Below are 16,210 nucleotides of genomic sequence, written 5' to 3'. Positions count from 1 at the left end.
CTCCGGTATCTAACATGCAATCATTTCAAAACCACAAGCTCCTGAAACACAAATCACTGCCAGCTGGGAGACTATTCTGAAGAAATTTCCCTATGTGCTTGTCCTGCTCTCACAGTGTTCTCCAGAAACCCACTTTCAGCTGGAGTCAGATACTGGGCTAAAGAGACCTTCAGTATGATTTACCATGGATATTCTCATGCTCCTTACCAATGTAGATATTTTGAACAATATACTCCTGTGGCTAGCACACTCAGTAGGAGATTAAGTTTTTTGAAAGTAATGCAAATCCTGCCTGAAAATGTCACGCTGAAGCCAAAACCTCAGTGTTATCATGATATACCTTTGTGTAATTGCAATTATAGTTGTTCCAAGCAGAACAGTTGGAAAATCTTTACAAACTTAGTAAAACAACTGACAATGATCTCAGTTTAAACAAAAGTTAGTGCCAGCTTCAGCAACAAAATGCTGTATCTGCTGAAGTGCTGCTCATGAAGAAAAGCAAAGAGAAAGCTACTGCTGCTACTGAGTCCTTGCAGTAAGCTCAGCACAGCTTGAAGGAACTGTATTTTTGATGTGACTGAAATGGTATGCTACTTAAGTATAATAAATTCCCAAAATAATACTTCTTTTATACTTGAAAAGGTTTGTGGTCACAGCAGTAATGGGATAGCTATGCCAGTCAACCTTCCTACCACAAATGTGGTTATAGCACCAAAAAATTAAGTCTAACGTATACTTACTCAGTAAGTAATTAAACCATCCATACCAGTAAAAGCACTTGCATGCCTCTGCAACTGCATCTACAGCAGGATTTCTTCTAGGACTGACTAGGGCCAAACAGCGAGCTCCAGGCTAGCACAGGAAGCCATAGATGGCAGCTGCCTGTATTGCAAGAGTAATTCTGTGTCTGCAGAAAGAGGAGGAAATGCATTCCTCAAAGTATGCATTATACCAATGAAAAGATTCTGTCACTACTAAAACAAAGACAAATCTTTTTATTAGAAACTGTCTCTATTAGTAGAATGAAGAGTGTCAGCTCTCATTCTTTGGCACTGAAGTCAACTGGTACGGTCTGGCTGTGCCCACATTATGGACTGCCTTTGAGAGAGGGTGACCACGTCCAGACCATTTATCTGATGGGAATAGATTCAGCCTGTGCTAACTCCTATATTATGCCTGAGAGTCATCTGGGATAATTTTGCTTCGCATGGGTCAAAGGCACACCAGGGATAATGCCAGCAACTTCACAGGACAGAAGATCCATTTCTATCTCCTCCATTCCCCAAGTACCACTTACTGGTACAGAAATAATTTTCAAAGTTATTTTATTACCCAAACCCTTGCAAAACCAGAAATGGTAACAAAAATTCCTACAATACTTTGTAGATTGTCTGGCACACCTTTCTAATGAACAGAAACATGCTACTTAGTCTTTATACTCTTTTTATTCTTAAGCCCTTACAATTAGTGCTAGCAAGGGGAAAGTTATATTAAGAGAGCCTGCAATTCCATCAAAACAATGCTGCTTGCTACAATTACTTAAATACAGGCAACAATATATTTCTGCTAAACATATGGAAGCAACATATCTCTCATACTAAAAAGAAAAATAAGAGAAACCTCTCAGAATAACACACCAAAACGCCAGTTCCTTCGTGTTTCATGGTCAGGGTCATGTTTTTTGATACCAACTGAGCAGAAAATGTTTAAAAGGAAGTTTATTCGTTGAGACCCCTTACTGATACAAGAATAATGACATCTTTAACCTTTAATCCCTTTGACAACTTCAAACAAATCTCACACCATTTCTGAAGCTGGTGGCAAAACGACCCAAAACCCCACCTGTTAAAAACCTTCTGCACAGAAGTCGGCAGGTCAGGTTGCAGTCCACGTGCGAGTGAGCAGAAGGTGAGCACCAGACAGTGAATGAGAACTCACCTTTTGAGGATCGGAAGTGCTTGCTGGGGGCCGTGAAGCCTCTCGTCCCGTGCACGTTCACAGCTGCCACACGGAACTGGTACCACCTGCTTGCTCGGATGTCCGGCAGCCGAACCCGCTCATCTGTAGTCTGGTGGGGAAAATGTCATGCTTACACTCATTCTGACACGGCGTGTCATGCTGTCACCTCCCAAGCAACACCAGTGAGTCAGGCTGAATATGCAACAGTGTCAGGAGGCTGCACGCAACGGCCTCACCTGACTGACCATCATTGCACTGCAAAGCATTTACAGCTGTGAACAAAATCATATAACCACCCAATTTTACAGTGCATTGCAGGTCTCTTCTGGAAAAAGTAACATTTAGAACTGGGGAAGTGTTAAAATTCACAAAATTAATTTTCCGTTTATCACAACCTTCAGCAGTGTATAGGGCCTAGCTGTTCAGGTGTTGACATTTCAGGAAACTCATTGCCCCAGGTCACAGGACTGATTTCTCCAATTCTCAGTTCTGAAGGGAATCAGGGATCCAAAATGGCTTCATGAAATCCTGCGCTGTGAGAAGCCACCTTTTCTGGCTCATAGGAAACACAAAACCCTCAGGTAATGAATGTAAGCTTCCTTCAGATCTTTGGCACTTATGTCAAAAAGACACTCGCAGCCTTAACTCTTGCCTGCAGACGTTTCTCAGGTCATAGGAGATGACCTTTTCTCCAACAACACCCACTGAGACTGCCAGTGTCATGAGTTCAACTTCCATCTTCTGTGGAGAGTGCCTTAACTGCTGAAATTTGCAGTTAAGCATGAATAAGCATGGATGCACTCTGAACCTTCAGTAGGAGGTGCTTTATGTGATCTTATTCTGAGCCCTGCTTTCCTCTATGGTTTTTTTTCCCCCTTTAAACTTTTAAAGAGCTGTCTTCTCTGCTGTTTTTTATTTTTCCTAAGGTATAAACACCAGAACTGAACCCAGTCTCCCAGTAACCACTGAATCACTGCCAAGTACTGAAGATGTAACATTTTTGTAAACTCATCAGAAACTCATCTACTTGTGCATTTTACTTTTTCAATTACCTCTCAATTATCTAGTTTTCAATTTATTTTAATATGTCATGTTTATTGCATTTTAATTTAATTCTTTAATCAAAATAACACATGGACCTAAACCAAATGTCCTGAATATGTCTAAATATACTATACAATCATTGCTGACCAAACATGCAAGCTCATTAAAAATGTAGTGACATCAGTTTATTTTTACAAGCTCCGTTTTCTATAGCTTCAAACCCCTACCTTCCCCGTATAGGATTCAGTGTAACTTGCAGTGATGCCAAGTAGTTCCCAAAAAAGGTACAGCATAATTCCTGCTTTTTGCTCCCTTTCTAATTTGTGTAAGAAAGTAGCTGCTGCCAACCTAACTCAGATAGCCAGAAATTGAGGATGTTGCTTCAGCTCTTCAGCAATGGTATTTTTAGAGCCCTGACAAAATTTGTAGGTGTTATCCTGCACTTAATCTCTTCATCTGGTGAGAAGTAAAATTTAGGGAAAGGTATCTCGTTTGTGTGTGCATGTAAAGACAGCCTTTCTAAACTGCACTAGTAACTGCTCTCGGACTGGTGTTGCAGACTTTGAGCCCCTCACATATCGCTGCTACTAAGAGTCCTTCTCCATTCAGACCACTATATTTGTCTTTTTAGCTTAACCAGGGGTAACAGTCCCAACACTTTCATTACCCACCTCATCTTCTTCTTTCCTGTTTTTTAGCTTTTATGTTACCTGTAGAGTGAATTATCTCATCCAGTAAAGGGGTTCCCCTAGGGAACAAAACACCTATCTGAACCAACTTCTATAATAATTTTCATTTTATAGAGCACTCAAATGTGCTACTTTTCTCCAGCATGCAGACCCACATATTCAAGAATTTACAGACAGGACAAGACAGTGAACTAGAGGAATATAACCTGTTGCTAGATTAACAGAAATAATTAATTACAGGCTACTTCTGCAACCGAAATCAAGGTCAGGACCAGTATCTAATGGTAATTAATTAGTTGCAACACTGTGTGTTTTCAAAAACAGATTTGATTAATTTAGTTACAAGGAAAGAATAATCTGAATAGACTTGACCCCAAATTCCTCAGCTAAGGAATCTTGTATGACATTTGCATCAGCTCAGCTATTCTGCTAGGACTGATTAAAAGAAAGGATTTCAGTTGTGTCAGTCTTCCATGGCAATCTACTGTAAGATCAAATAATCTGACAATCCATATCACCAACATTATTTTAATTTAGGAACATGCCTTGGGCCTATTACTTTCATCATTCATTTTGTTGGCAAACCTCCTCTTAAACTCAATGGCATGCAGGAGGTGTATCTGTAACTCCTGCATTTACGAACTACTTTGGCACCTCTAAGCAACCTTTACACAGATTTAATTCATTTCAATAGAGTTAAATACTACTGAGATATCTTATACTACCTCAATGGTAAATGGAATTTTTTGTTTAATTGCTTTAGTTTAGTTAGTTCTCACTACTTATATTTGGAGCTAAGATCGTAATAAGTACAGTCCTTTCAATATCTGTTTTATATATTAATGCAAGCCCACTAAATGGTATGCTGAGCGGTATTAAGTAACTAATGGTTGAATTTCATCACACACCTAAAATTCTGCCTGATTATGAGAAAAATTAAACCACATTTTTATTGATTTCTTAGAATTCTAGTGTATTTTTTAACAATCATAAATAAAAGGCAAATCAAAAAGATCACCTCTCAAATCATTACAGGATCATAATTACTGTTTATTTTGTCTATGTATTACCCGTTTACTTAAAAGAACAATGTTTTGAAGCTAACCTCCAAACGTAATAGGTGTTTCAGCTGGAATAAAATGAGTCCTCAGATAAAATCACTGGTCAACCTTCAGCACCATCCAAAGTTCAATGAAGATAAGGGAAAGTCCCCATTAATTACATTAGGATACAACTTTATATAAAAGCAGTACATAATCGCAATGACATAACCTGGAGAATACAGAGAACAACCTGACACTCCTCAGGGGTGCATTTCAGGTCCAAGGGACAACAGGCCATCTCCAATGGACAGAAAGAAGAAGGTGGTTGGGTTTTCTGGGGAGAATTAGGATGAGATTTGCCCAGAGCTGCCCCATTTAGGATGCACTGATAGTTCTACTCCTCTCCCAGCAGCCCTTAACTGTTTAAGCCCTGAGCCCTCTGTTGAAAGTAAAAGTAGTTCCCTCATCCTGTCTTTCAAAAAGTGATTATCTGCTATTGTCTTCAATGTACCTACAGAAATATCCCCCTGTTTCTCATACAACGGACTAATGATTAAAGTACTTACCCAGAGTGCGGATGACCTATCTTCAATCCCATCTGAGAGGCTGGGAGCAAATACTCCCTAGCATCTTGGTTACTGCATGCTAGTTTGAATTAGACCATGTCCTACATTCACAGGCAAAATTGTTCCTCAGAGACAGGAAGGCTGAAAGTTACAACTTCTTGTAAGGGAAAGGTGGCATTAGTTAGGATGTGGAAAGAGAAGATAAGAGAATATACGATCCAGCAGCATAGCAGTTAGGCCACTCAAGATTTGATTCTTGTGTTGCCACTCCAAGGTGTTGGGTTTTTTTCTGTCTCATATATCTATACCTTTGTATATATGTAAAAAATGAAGGTCTTTGTAGCAAAAAATGGTACAGACGGCTTCCCCCCCGTCCAAGGATTACACTAATCAGTGGAAACAGGAGAGGACAGCATCACTCTGTTGAGTTCATAGCTTTATACCTTCTTTTGAAAGAACACACAGTGATAAAAGAATTTACAGTTCAGACAGTGAAGGGATACCATCCAGGATATTAGAAGAGCTCAGTTTATGCTTCCTCTGATACCGAAGAAACCTGACAGTGCTGCATCCACTGCTCAACCAAAGGACAGCAGACCTCCCATATTTCATGTGAATGCGATCCCACACAAGCTCGTCACCCTCTAAGAATGCTTAACAAAGCAAGCCCTTCCTGGGGGATAAGAAAGAAACCTTTAGTGTATAGGATTGGTGTTTAGCTCCAGCAGGGATTTGTCATTTGCCACAGGCTGAGAAACTTCTTGTCATCCTCAGAACCAGACCTTTAGGTGTCTCACAAACTTTTGTCCACACAATTTAGACAATTCCAAGGTGAAGCAATGGTCTGTCACAGTCAAACTAGTCCCTTCCTTCTTTCTGCCCCTTATTTTTTTTTAAGAAAGGAATAAACTAATAAGTAAACTTCACTGTTGTCTGCCCATATGCATACATACATATTTATGCGTGTGTGTATAAACATACATGCACATGTGCGCAAACACACACACACATACTTGACATCCATTCAGAGAATACAGATGTGTCCTGTCTGAAAATAACTGATCTGGCAGCTTTAAATTAACTTCATTAATTAGCTTAACAAGATTAAATATCTAAATTTCCAATGTAAACAGTAATACTATGATTTTTAGAAAGCATTAATACCAAAGAGAATGATAAGTTTTTTTTCACAAGATACACAGTATTCTCATGGGATAGTGCAGCAGGTCCTGCTCAGCTGGTTACACCTTACAAAACAGTAGTGTAAGAAACTTGGCGTAACTGCTTAGGACACGGTACATCATGGCTAACTAGACTAATTAGTATCTTAGTTCCCATAGTTTTTATATTAACCAATGGAAATTAGTCAAATAGTTAATTATGTCAAGTTTTCCCAAAAATGTGCAGTAAACAACTAAAGTTAACAAAATCCCTTCTTCCTGAAGTGAAAAATAACTACAATAGTTTTCAAAGTGTTTGCTTTCTTTATATACTTAGAGAGGTAAATAAATAACTTAGTTATTTAATTCTCAATAGATTGAGCTTTCCTCCTTAAAAAGGAAACATCAAGAAAGACCTGATGACACACACAATCCAAAGGAAACAAACGTTTTCAAAATTATTTTTTCAATACCAAGTAAAAATTTACGTGAGACATGAGAAAATACTTGAAAATGAGCTCATTTAAAGGAAACAGAAAACATTTTTTTTGAAAAGTAAACACCTTAAAGTTATTGAAAATTATAACCCCATTTCTTCTTGGACGGATAATAAAAATAGAATATCGGATGAGGAACTCTCGTAAAATATTATGAAATTTCTTCTAAGAAGATGCAAACAATAACTTTGCATGATTACACTACATACGAGCATAGGCACAGTGAAATTCACGTCTTCACCCTCAGCCTTTCCTCAGCTGTTTTCTGCACGCTCTTTAGCTTAAGTTGCAGAGTAATGAAAAAGCCAGCTTCATCCCTGGGCTGAAACGCCCCAGGAGTTCTCAGCTGAATGGCTGAGCTCTTTGCAGCCTTTGCCTATAATTAAGGTCCCATACCCCAATGTTTTGGAATCATACAAGAAAAAATCTCCATTATACAGACAAGAAAATCCCAGCGGCTGTGCACACAGTCACTTTAGTCAAACTGGATATCCATCCTTGCTGCTGATATTGCAGAATAAATTCTATTTGCATGCAGCCACACTTAACTAATTTGACTGCCTGGTGGGATGTCTAAAACTACCAACACCATGAAGGTCCATTACTCAACAGAGACAGAAATTCTGATTACTAGCACCCCTCAAGGGTGCCCAGCCCGTATGTCCCATAAGGTATACACAGTTCACGAAGCCAGTCAGGCATCCTGAAGCTTGTTCCAAACTGATGTCCCCAGTAGGGTCCCATCACACAACCAAACACCCATCTCTTGTGATGCAGAAGGGACAGCGAAGTTCTCAGAAAGGTGTCAGTTGGAGAAGGCTTCTCCTGCCACAGTGATTAACTCAGCCCCTTCTGCCCACATGTAACAGACCCCCAGGAAAGGCAGCTGTCAAGGTTCTTATTACTCTTGCACAGGAACACATTTCCGAAACACTCCTATCCACTGCAAGAAGGCACAGGTTCGTATAGTGAAGTACATATAGTGCATGCTTCCCGAAACGTGCGTGTCTCTTTCTGGGATGAGAAAAACCACAGCAGCGTGCTACCTCTGCAGTCTGGATCCACCAGCCAAAAGAGTTGGGCTTCTACAGTCTAGCACATATACATGGTACGAAAACAAAGAGAAGTAATTCAGATCTGGCTCGTTTTTGCTACATGGTATTTCCCTGGTAGCAAAGGCTGGAGGTTGTTTGCTGAATACAGAGAATGCAGACTGAAGACCTGTACCTCTGCTGAAAGATAATAAGTAAGTCGCTGTAATTTTACCAGGTTTGGAGGTGTGCATGTTCCCTTGGGCTTGCACAAGTAGGGTTTCATGCCAGGCTCTGCTGCCTGCGACTTTTTCTGAGCAAGACTCTAACATATTGACAGCCCCCTGTAGCACCACATTGAGGTTAAGAGCTGCACTTCTACTTGAGTGCTCAGTTTCACAAGCTTGACATTATTTTAAGATAGATTTCCTACACAATCTGAATTGAGAATGAATACAGATTGTCACAGAATTTAAACCCCTTTATTTTGTGGATGGTTCTATTTATTCTCTCTTTCCTTTTTTCCCTAGCCATAACGACATTTTGCAGATCTTTTCAAAATCAGCATTTTACTTTTCTTGTCAGCAGGGATGAGGGTGAAGCAGTTAAGATAAATGATTGGAATTCTGCCATCCAGGTGGACTGTCAGCATGTTAAAAAACAGATTGAAACTGGGAAGGAACTAAGTGAAAATTTATGCTCTGTTGGCTGCTTCTCATTAAGAAACATTTGCTCATGAATCTTACATTTTCAGTCTGGATTGCAGTGAGTGATAAGAGCATGACATCATAGGCTTTTCCGCCTTGGGAGGGTCACATGAGAAAAAAAAAAAACTTTACAAGAAGACAGCTTTTAGTCTTTTTTCACTCTGTGTTTTATTTCAAAAATTAAATAGCTGTTTCACAAATGTAATTTCTTATCTTTCCTATAAGACCCAAGCCATGCACTGGAACTGCGCACTGAGTCCCACTGACCTCAAAAGAGCTATGTCTCTTACGTGCTTCCTTTAACGGATTTTGGTATCTAATTCTGCATTTTTCAAGAGATTTGTGGCTTTCAGAGACTTTGGAATTCACATCTGAATAGATCGTAAGTACGTGCTTACAAGTAATTGCCACTTTACTGGCCTCATGGAAATCAAGCCTTCAGTTCTATCAATTTTTATCTACAATGAGCAAACCCACAAAATAAACTCATTTTGAAAACATAAACCTCTGAGTAGTTTTTCTTTTGGGGACAAGAAAACCATTATTTACCTTTTTACTGATATATTCATGCATTTTTTTATGAAATCATTGTCAATACATACCAAAAGCATTTGATGTTTCTATAACTGAAAAACTGGAAGTGAAAATACAAGTTCATTTCACCTCAGTAAATCTAGCAAACACTTCACTGAGCAGTAAGCAAAGCCCTGGAGATCTGGGTTCTGTTTGCAGCTCTGTTGCGACCTGGAGAGAAACCCTACAAAGGGCTCCCTCTTCATAAGCCTCCCCCACCTGTAAGTGATCTAACTCTGATCTGAAGAGGACCTTTATTTAGCTCATGGTCTGGAAGCTAGGGATCCATATTGCTTCACAAAGAACTGACCTGTGCCACAGTTTGCCAGTTAGTAGCATCATCCTCACTTGGATGGATTCCTTGATTCCACCTCCTCTGAACAACATAGATCACAGGCTCAATGGAAATATTGAATTTTGAAGACCACTTCACCTCCAGGTCTCCTGACTGAAGTTCTATGAATTTTAATTCTTTCCGGGGTTTCAGTGGAACACCTGAATAGGAAAGTGCAGACAAAATATATGAGTAATTTGCAAGATGCAATTAAACCATATGTAGATGAAGCTGTATTAAAAAATAATTTAAACACCCCCCCCCCCCCCGAAACAACTAGATGAGACAAAAGGAAAAAAGAGGGGAATGGATAGGCTGGTGAGCATAGGAGTTTCAGAAGTGCTCATAACTGACCTATCTCTGTTAACGGCAAAGTTATTTTTAAAAAAATCTTCAGAATTATTTATTTCACTTAAAAACTAAATGATATGTAAGTTTTAAGCTAAAACTGATCTCACAGAAAACACCTTCCAAATATGCTTTGATAACTTGGAGAAAGACACCTTTGATCCCAAGCGGAATCAGTCATACTAGTTCAGTTTTTCACCTAATTTATGACAGAATGACAGAACTTCTACACCACATAGTGATCCATTACACCACTTCTCCATCCTTACCATTAGAAAGCTTTCTCACAACCCTGTTTAGTCTCCTCCACCGCATCTTGTACTCGATAACTGTCCACGATGTTCACGGATCATGGAGAACAGATTCTTTTTCATCTATGGAGGAGCCTTTCATGTACCACAAGACTGTCATCATACCTCTGAATGTTTTCTTCTCCACTCTAGTAACCAAAGATCATTCTTCTTTTCTTTTAAATCAGTGTTTCTAGACCTCTGATCATTCTTGCACTTGTGTCTAGAAACTCTATTGACCCACAGCCCTTCTTCAGAATCAAGCCTAAAACTGGACAGAGACTGTGTCTAAACTCTTACAGTGTAGACTAGAGAAGCAGGATTATTTCACACATCTTACATTAAATTGATACACTTAAGAAAGCTGTTTGCCTTCTCCTTGGCAACATGATCTTATTGATTCACATGCAGCTGTATTTTATGATGTGTCATGCTACACTCTTCCCTAAAGAAATAGGAAAGGTATTTTCAAGGCATCTTGGAATAGGTATATCTAACATATACTGTCCAACCGTTACATTTCAGAAACAAAGACATCTTTCTAAAATTTTACAGTAATTTCTCGTTATACAATGATACTGAAGGACAGTTATTTCTGTTGTTCCTACTGCTGGTAATATCACTGTTTTGAAATCATCTGCAGTAGCTTAAAGGAAAAAAACAGCTCTTCAAATTTGGCACCTTTTGATTAAATTGACAAATCAAGTGTTAGATACATTTCTCTAGACAGACTTTAGGAAATCAAATATTTGAGTGCACTGCATCTTGCCGCTTCAGGATATGTCACAAGATTTCTATGCTGATATATAAACCTTCTTAGCAAGTTATCATATGCACTCTAGTTATTTTGTCATTTCAGTGACTGTCCACATGAGTCCAGCATAATGTGTTGGTTTGGTAAGTTGTTTCCTACTCAGTCTGCCACAGATAACAGAGTATCAAAATTTCCTTAGGTGAACAAACCGCTTTTCGATTTTAAGAGGTCTTCTCCTAAATCTGATTATCCAATTAGCTACAGGTAAATAAAAACTAACTTGTAGCCCTTGAACAAACCTAAAATCAACCTGTGGAAAATCCAGTATTTAAATCTGGTTATCACAGCAGTTTAAACTCTAGATACCCTTCAGCAGCCTGCAGTCTTAGTCTAATATAACAAACATCACAGAACATGTCAGTTCAGATTTCCACATTTGAAAATCCTTCTTTAATTAAGACGTACAATAATCCTACAATTTGCATGTTAAGAAAACTTCCATCTGCTTCGTATTAGGGGCAGTTGGATTCACTTGATTGCAAGTATCTCGGCCTCTCCAGTGTTACGTAATTGTGTGCAGATGGAGCACAGCAGCACAAACAGCGAGAGCACAGCACAAGTGCATTTTAAAATACTTTTATAGAACCAGCACCATCAATTTAATATCCAGATGTGTAGATTCAATTACTCTTCAATGTGCTTTTTATTATGTAAATGGTCAGCCCTTTCATCATGCTGGAACAAATTAGTCCTCTGAAGTCTGTGGTGCTTAACTGAAGAATTCAAATCACTGATTGCTGCATGTTATCAATACCCCAGCCCAGGAAAAATGTTTCTAAAGGTATCTTTCAAACAGTACATGCATCTCCATGCCGTGAAAACACAAATTGCACATTGAACCACCATAAGAATCTGATCTTAAATGTTGATTCTCTAGGAATTCAAAAAACTTCCATGGAACGATTTCTGACAGTAAAGGGTATATTCATGGCATCAGTACAATTGTAAACACAGTTGTTCAAAGACTCAGAGATGTGCAAAACTGTACACTATTTAATAGAAAACTGTTTTTCTCTAAGCATGAGATGAGCCTTTAAACTGTGGGTGACCATCAGGCTCCCACTATCCTATTATGATATTTTCAATACTATCGTACACTTTAAATGTCATAATCATCTCTTCATAATTTACTGTGCCCAGATCTGCAGTTTGGTCTGCTGCATGGATTGCTCCCTTACACGTTTCAGACAAAACTAGTTAGGCTGGTAGAGCCAGCATGAGTTCTGAATCCTTGTTAGAAAGAGGTCCTGGAAAGTTCACACAAGTAGGTGTATCATCACATCTGACAGACCACTAACTTCTGAACAGGAAAAAAGGTGATAGGTCATTTTTTCATGTGTTACCAGCTGACTGTAGAAAAATATACATGTCCTTGTCCTTACTTAGGTGTGCACATGCGCACATCAGACAAAGTGAACTTGACCACGCATTTCCCTTTCTCTTCCTTCCTTTTTCTTCTGCGTTTTCAAACTGTTTTATTTCAAAGTAGAGATACTGCTCCCATTTCTATCTCTAAAGTATTAAATCTACATTAGGCACTTACTATTACTTGTAACATTATTATGTCCGTATAGAAAAAAAATAATTAGGTAGGCCATGGAGAAGGGACACTTTCTGAAGTCCTTCACTAGTTGAGACAATGTAAAGGAGATGATAAGGTAGGTGACAAAAGAGTAGGAGTAAACATCTGATATCTCCAGTAAAGGGAAATAAAAATGGAAAGATTATGGAACTGATTAGTAATACGCCCAACAGAGATGAAAAAATACAATGATAATGGACAGTTTGAAGATTACAGTGAATGCAAGCCAATTAACAATTATGATAATGAATAACTGGACTTGTTATGTTAATCCAACAACACTTGCAATACAAGACTTTCGTGGCAGCGTACTTATATTAATATTCTTTTATGACTGGGCTTTAGCAGTCAGTACTAGAGAGGAAATCCAGTTTGTAAATCCAGCAAATCAGATGAGTATTTATATTATACCTGCTGTTGTAACTTATGTCCAGAGCTTGATCAACAGTAAAACTATAGTAACTTCTGCAGACTCTTAGATTCTTAGATCTGAGTTCATTTTCTAGCTGTGAGTGCTGTCAAAATTATAAGAATAAGTACTAAACTTATTCACTAGATCTTAGTCAGGCTTGCAGAGTTTGCCTTTCCTTAGTGACAGGAAGGTCATTTACCCCTGGAGGAAATGAATAGCAAGCCTGCTCCGCTTCTCTTTGTCCTTTGTTGCAGAAAGACAGGTTGAAGAGCCTAATTAGCTGAATTCATCAGCTGAGAAGGCAGTATAGTATTGGGCTTACCCTTCCTCTGCAAGACAAATGCTCTTACAAGCAAGCACGTCCTGCAGATAGGTGATAAGATGTTAGAGAAGGTTAGCTCTGTTCCTGTATAACCATGCTGAACAGTAGTAGACTTTCCAGTGTTCAGTTGTACAACGTGTCATATCCTGTGTCCTCTCCAAAAGCATGTCATCTTGTTTCCTTTGTTTGTTTGTTTGCTTGCTTGTTTTGTTTTTACCTTTTTCAGCAGTTACATTTACCGGAATGCTTTGCAGTTCTGGTATGGAAGCTGACCATGTAAACCATTACATATACAATCCAAATGCCACTTTATCACTCCGGTCATTTGTCTCAAGAAGACAAAAGAAATAACTAAGTGATCCATTTTAATAATTTTCATTTTGAAAGGTGCTGTTTATAAGAGTGCATTAATTCCTTATAGTTTTTAAGGGGATCCTCTGAAGTATCTTGGAAGCATGAGAATCTCCCTTCTGCACTGGATTTTTGGATCACAGTATTGCCTGCTGTTCAAAATATCTTGAACACTATCTTCATCGGTTTTATTCTTACTCAACCTATATGACTTCTAGATCAGAATTTCTCCATTGATGTAAATAAATAAGACAGTGCTTCCTGACAGCCCACCCTGTACACTGAAAGACAGGATTCAGAAGTCACAGCACAATATTTCTGGCATACATCTCATCACTAGGGAGATTCAAAAATATGTACCAACATTTCAGTGAAAACAACAAACTTAAAGATAAAATCACGATCTCCATATATTTTACCATTTTTCCATCTACAGATGGAAGTAAGTCTGGAATCAGACCTAAGCCTGGAGCTCAGTTCTGAGTTATGCTGATTAGAGACCACACAGAAAGCCCACGCTATCAGAATAACTGATTAATATTTATTTTTTATCACTGAAGTAAGGAGAATGGATTTCTATCAAAACATTCCAGCTCTGTGGAACAAGAAAATGCCTTTCATAAATGCTCATTTTTCTGCATTAGGAGCACATTTTCAGAATATTTCCAATTATAAAGCTTTTTTAATTGCAACATATTAAAAACTGGAGTTTTTCTAAGCAAATCATTTCTTAGTCTGTATTTTCTTGCTGATGGATGAGAAGGAAAACCTTTTTTCACAGAATATCAGGACTCAAATAAATTATAAAATTTTGAATAATATTGCCTTAGTTTTAAATAATGATTTAACATATATGTGGTTATTATAATCTTTCTCTAGAGGTTTTTAGGTCGTTAAGAACACCAATGCCAAATATATTGCATTGATTTGTTCTTTTACCAGATTATTCACACTTCCTATTTGGTAGTCCTACCTGCCTGGCTTACAAACATAAATGTTATTTCTGATTAATAGACATTGAACTATTTACCATTAAATATTTTTCTGCTGCATTCTCTCTCATCTGCATCAAATTAAGTGAGATTTCACCTAAGTTGGCAAGTTTGTTCTGCTTAAGATGATTCATAATAGCCACATGTTTACATTCCACATATTTCTAAACATGGGCTTCACAAGGGGAAAAAAATTCAACAGCAATATTTTTCTCTGGCTTTCCACCTTTTCAGTGTCCAGCCACATTTCTACAGGCACCTCTCCTTTTTTTTCACATCCATACAAACCCCTATGAAATGACAGTCCTGGTTTTCTAGGAGACTTTATTATGGCCCGAAGTTATTAGGCTAGTATGAGTACATATTAATAATCTCTACCTTTGTACAGATTTTTTGGAACTTGGCACGTATGACCACATCCATTGGAACAGCATTTCTTCACTCCAGAACATTCACTATCAGCTTCACAGCTTTCAACACAGGCAGCTGCAAAACCACTGGCCTTCTCAGGTGCTGGGCAGTCCCCTTGCTTCACAGACAGGATGTACTTAAGGAATTCACAGCTAGTTAGGCATTCGTAATTCTTCTTGGGAAAAAGAGGCTAAAGGGAAAGCAAAAGAACTGTGTAAATTTTTCAACAAGAAAAAAAAAAAAAAAAAGTTGTACATTTTCCAAGACCTCCTATACAAAAATTCAGATTTTCAGCTTTTGCAAGACTATCCCTGAAGATTTATATATTCAAGCCACTTCTAAAAAAGCATTCCAAGTACAGAATGATGAATTCCCTCAAGTAAGACCACCATTTTTAATGGAATAAAGTTGTTTATATGTGCCAGCTTTCCCTTGTTTTCCTCACATTGGCTGGTTACAAAGTTGCTCAATGACAGATTAAAAGCGTTCAGAAAACAAAGGAAAAGCAGCGGTCAGACAGTCTTTTTGTTCTACTACCCCAAATTCCTCCCTTTGTACTTCATAACAATTTACCCACAATATCTGATGTAATGCCACACTAGATAAATAAGTGAAATCTTGTTTCATTATACTGTTTGAACTGAGTTGGCTAAGAGAAGATTTTGCAGCACCTTTATGTCCTTGCCAGCATATTAGTAATTGTGTAACTCTTCATGCAACTGGAACTAAATTTTTGATAAAATGATCACAAAATACAAATTAAAGTAAGGCCTACATACATTGATTATAGATCAAAGTAAATTCTACTTCTCTGAGAAATCAACTCTGAGATATACAAGAGGTTGCTGCAACACAGAGACATTTTTTTACAGCATGTGTACTACTCAGAGGTTTGCAAGGTTCACTTAAAATTGTATTACAAATAGCATCTAGCACCCTAGGGAAAGCATTGTGTGTGACATGGGGATTTCATGTACTCTTTTATCTGGTACTTCATTTAGTCTGGTGCAAAAACAGATAAAGTGATTCCCTTCAAAGTGATTGCTGGAACTGGGGATGAGCAACCCATGTAACTGGGGTACCTA

The 16,210-nt window shown here is 38.2% G+C and overlaps 1 protein-coding gene across 1 annotated transcript in view; it reads right to left on the bottom strand.

Annotated features, from left to right (window-relative positions):
* Positions 1-16,210, bottom strand: part of ANOS1 (anosmin 1) — a 140,279-nt gene that overhangs the window by 45,595 nt on the left and 78,474 nt on the right. The window contains exons 4-6 of the mRNA XM_037377503.1: positions 15,093-15,315; positions 9,580-9,764; positions 1,939-2,068 (exon numbers count right to left, since the gene is read on the bottom strand). Coding sequence (XP_037233400.1) covers positions 1,939-2,068; positions 9,580-9,764; positions 15,093-15,315 — 538 coding nt within the window. The remainder of the gene's footprint in view (positions 1-1,938; positions 2,069-9,579; positions 9,765-15,092; positions 15,316-16,210) is intronic.

This window comes from Falco rusticolus, chromosome 2 (assembly GCF_015220075.1).
Source record: "Falco rusticolus isolate bFalRus1 chromosome 2, bFalRus1.pri, whole genome shotgun sequence".
NCBI lineage: Eukaryota > Metazoa > Chordata > Aves > Falconiformes > Falconidae > Falco > Falco rusticolus.
The sequence above is the reverse complement of the archived record's forward strand: the minus strand, read 5'-3'. Positions and strand labels throughout refer to the sequence as shown.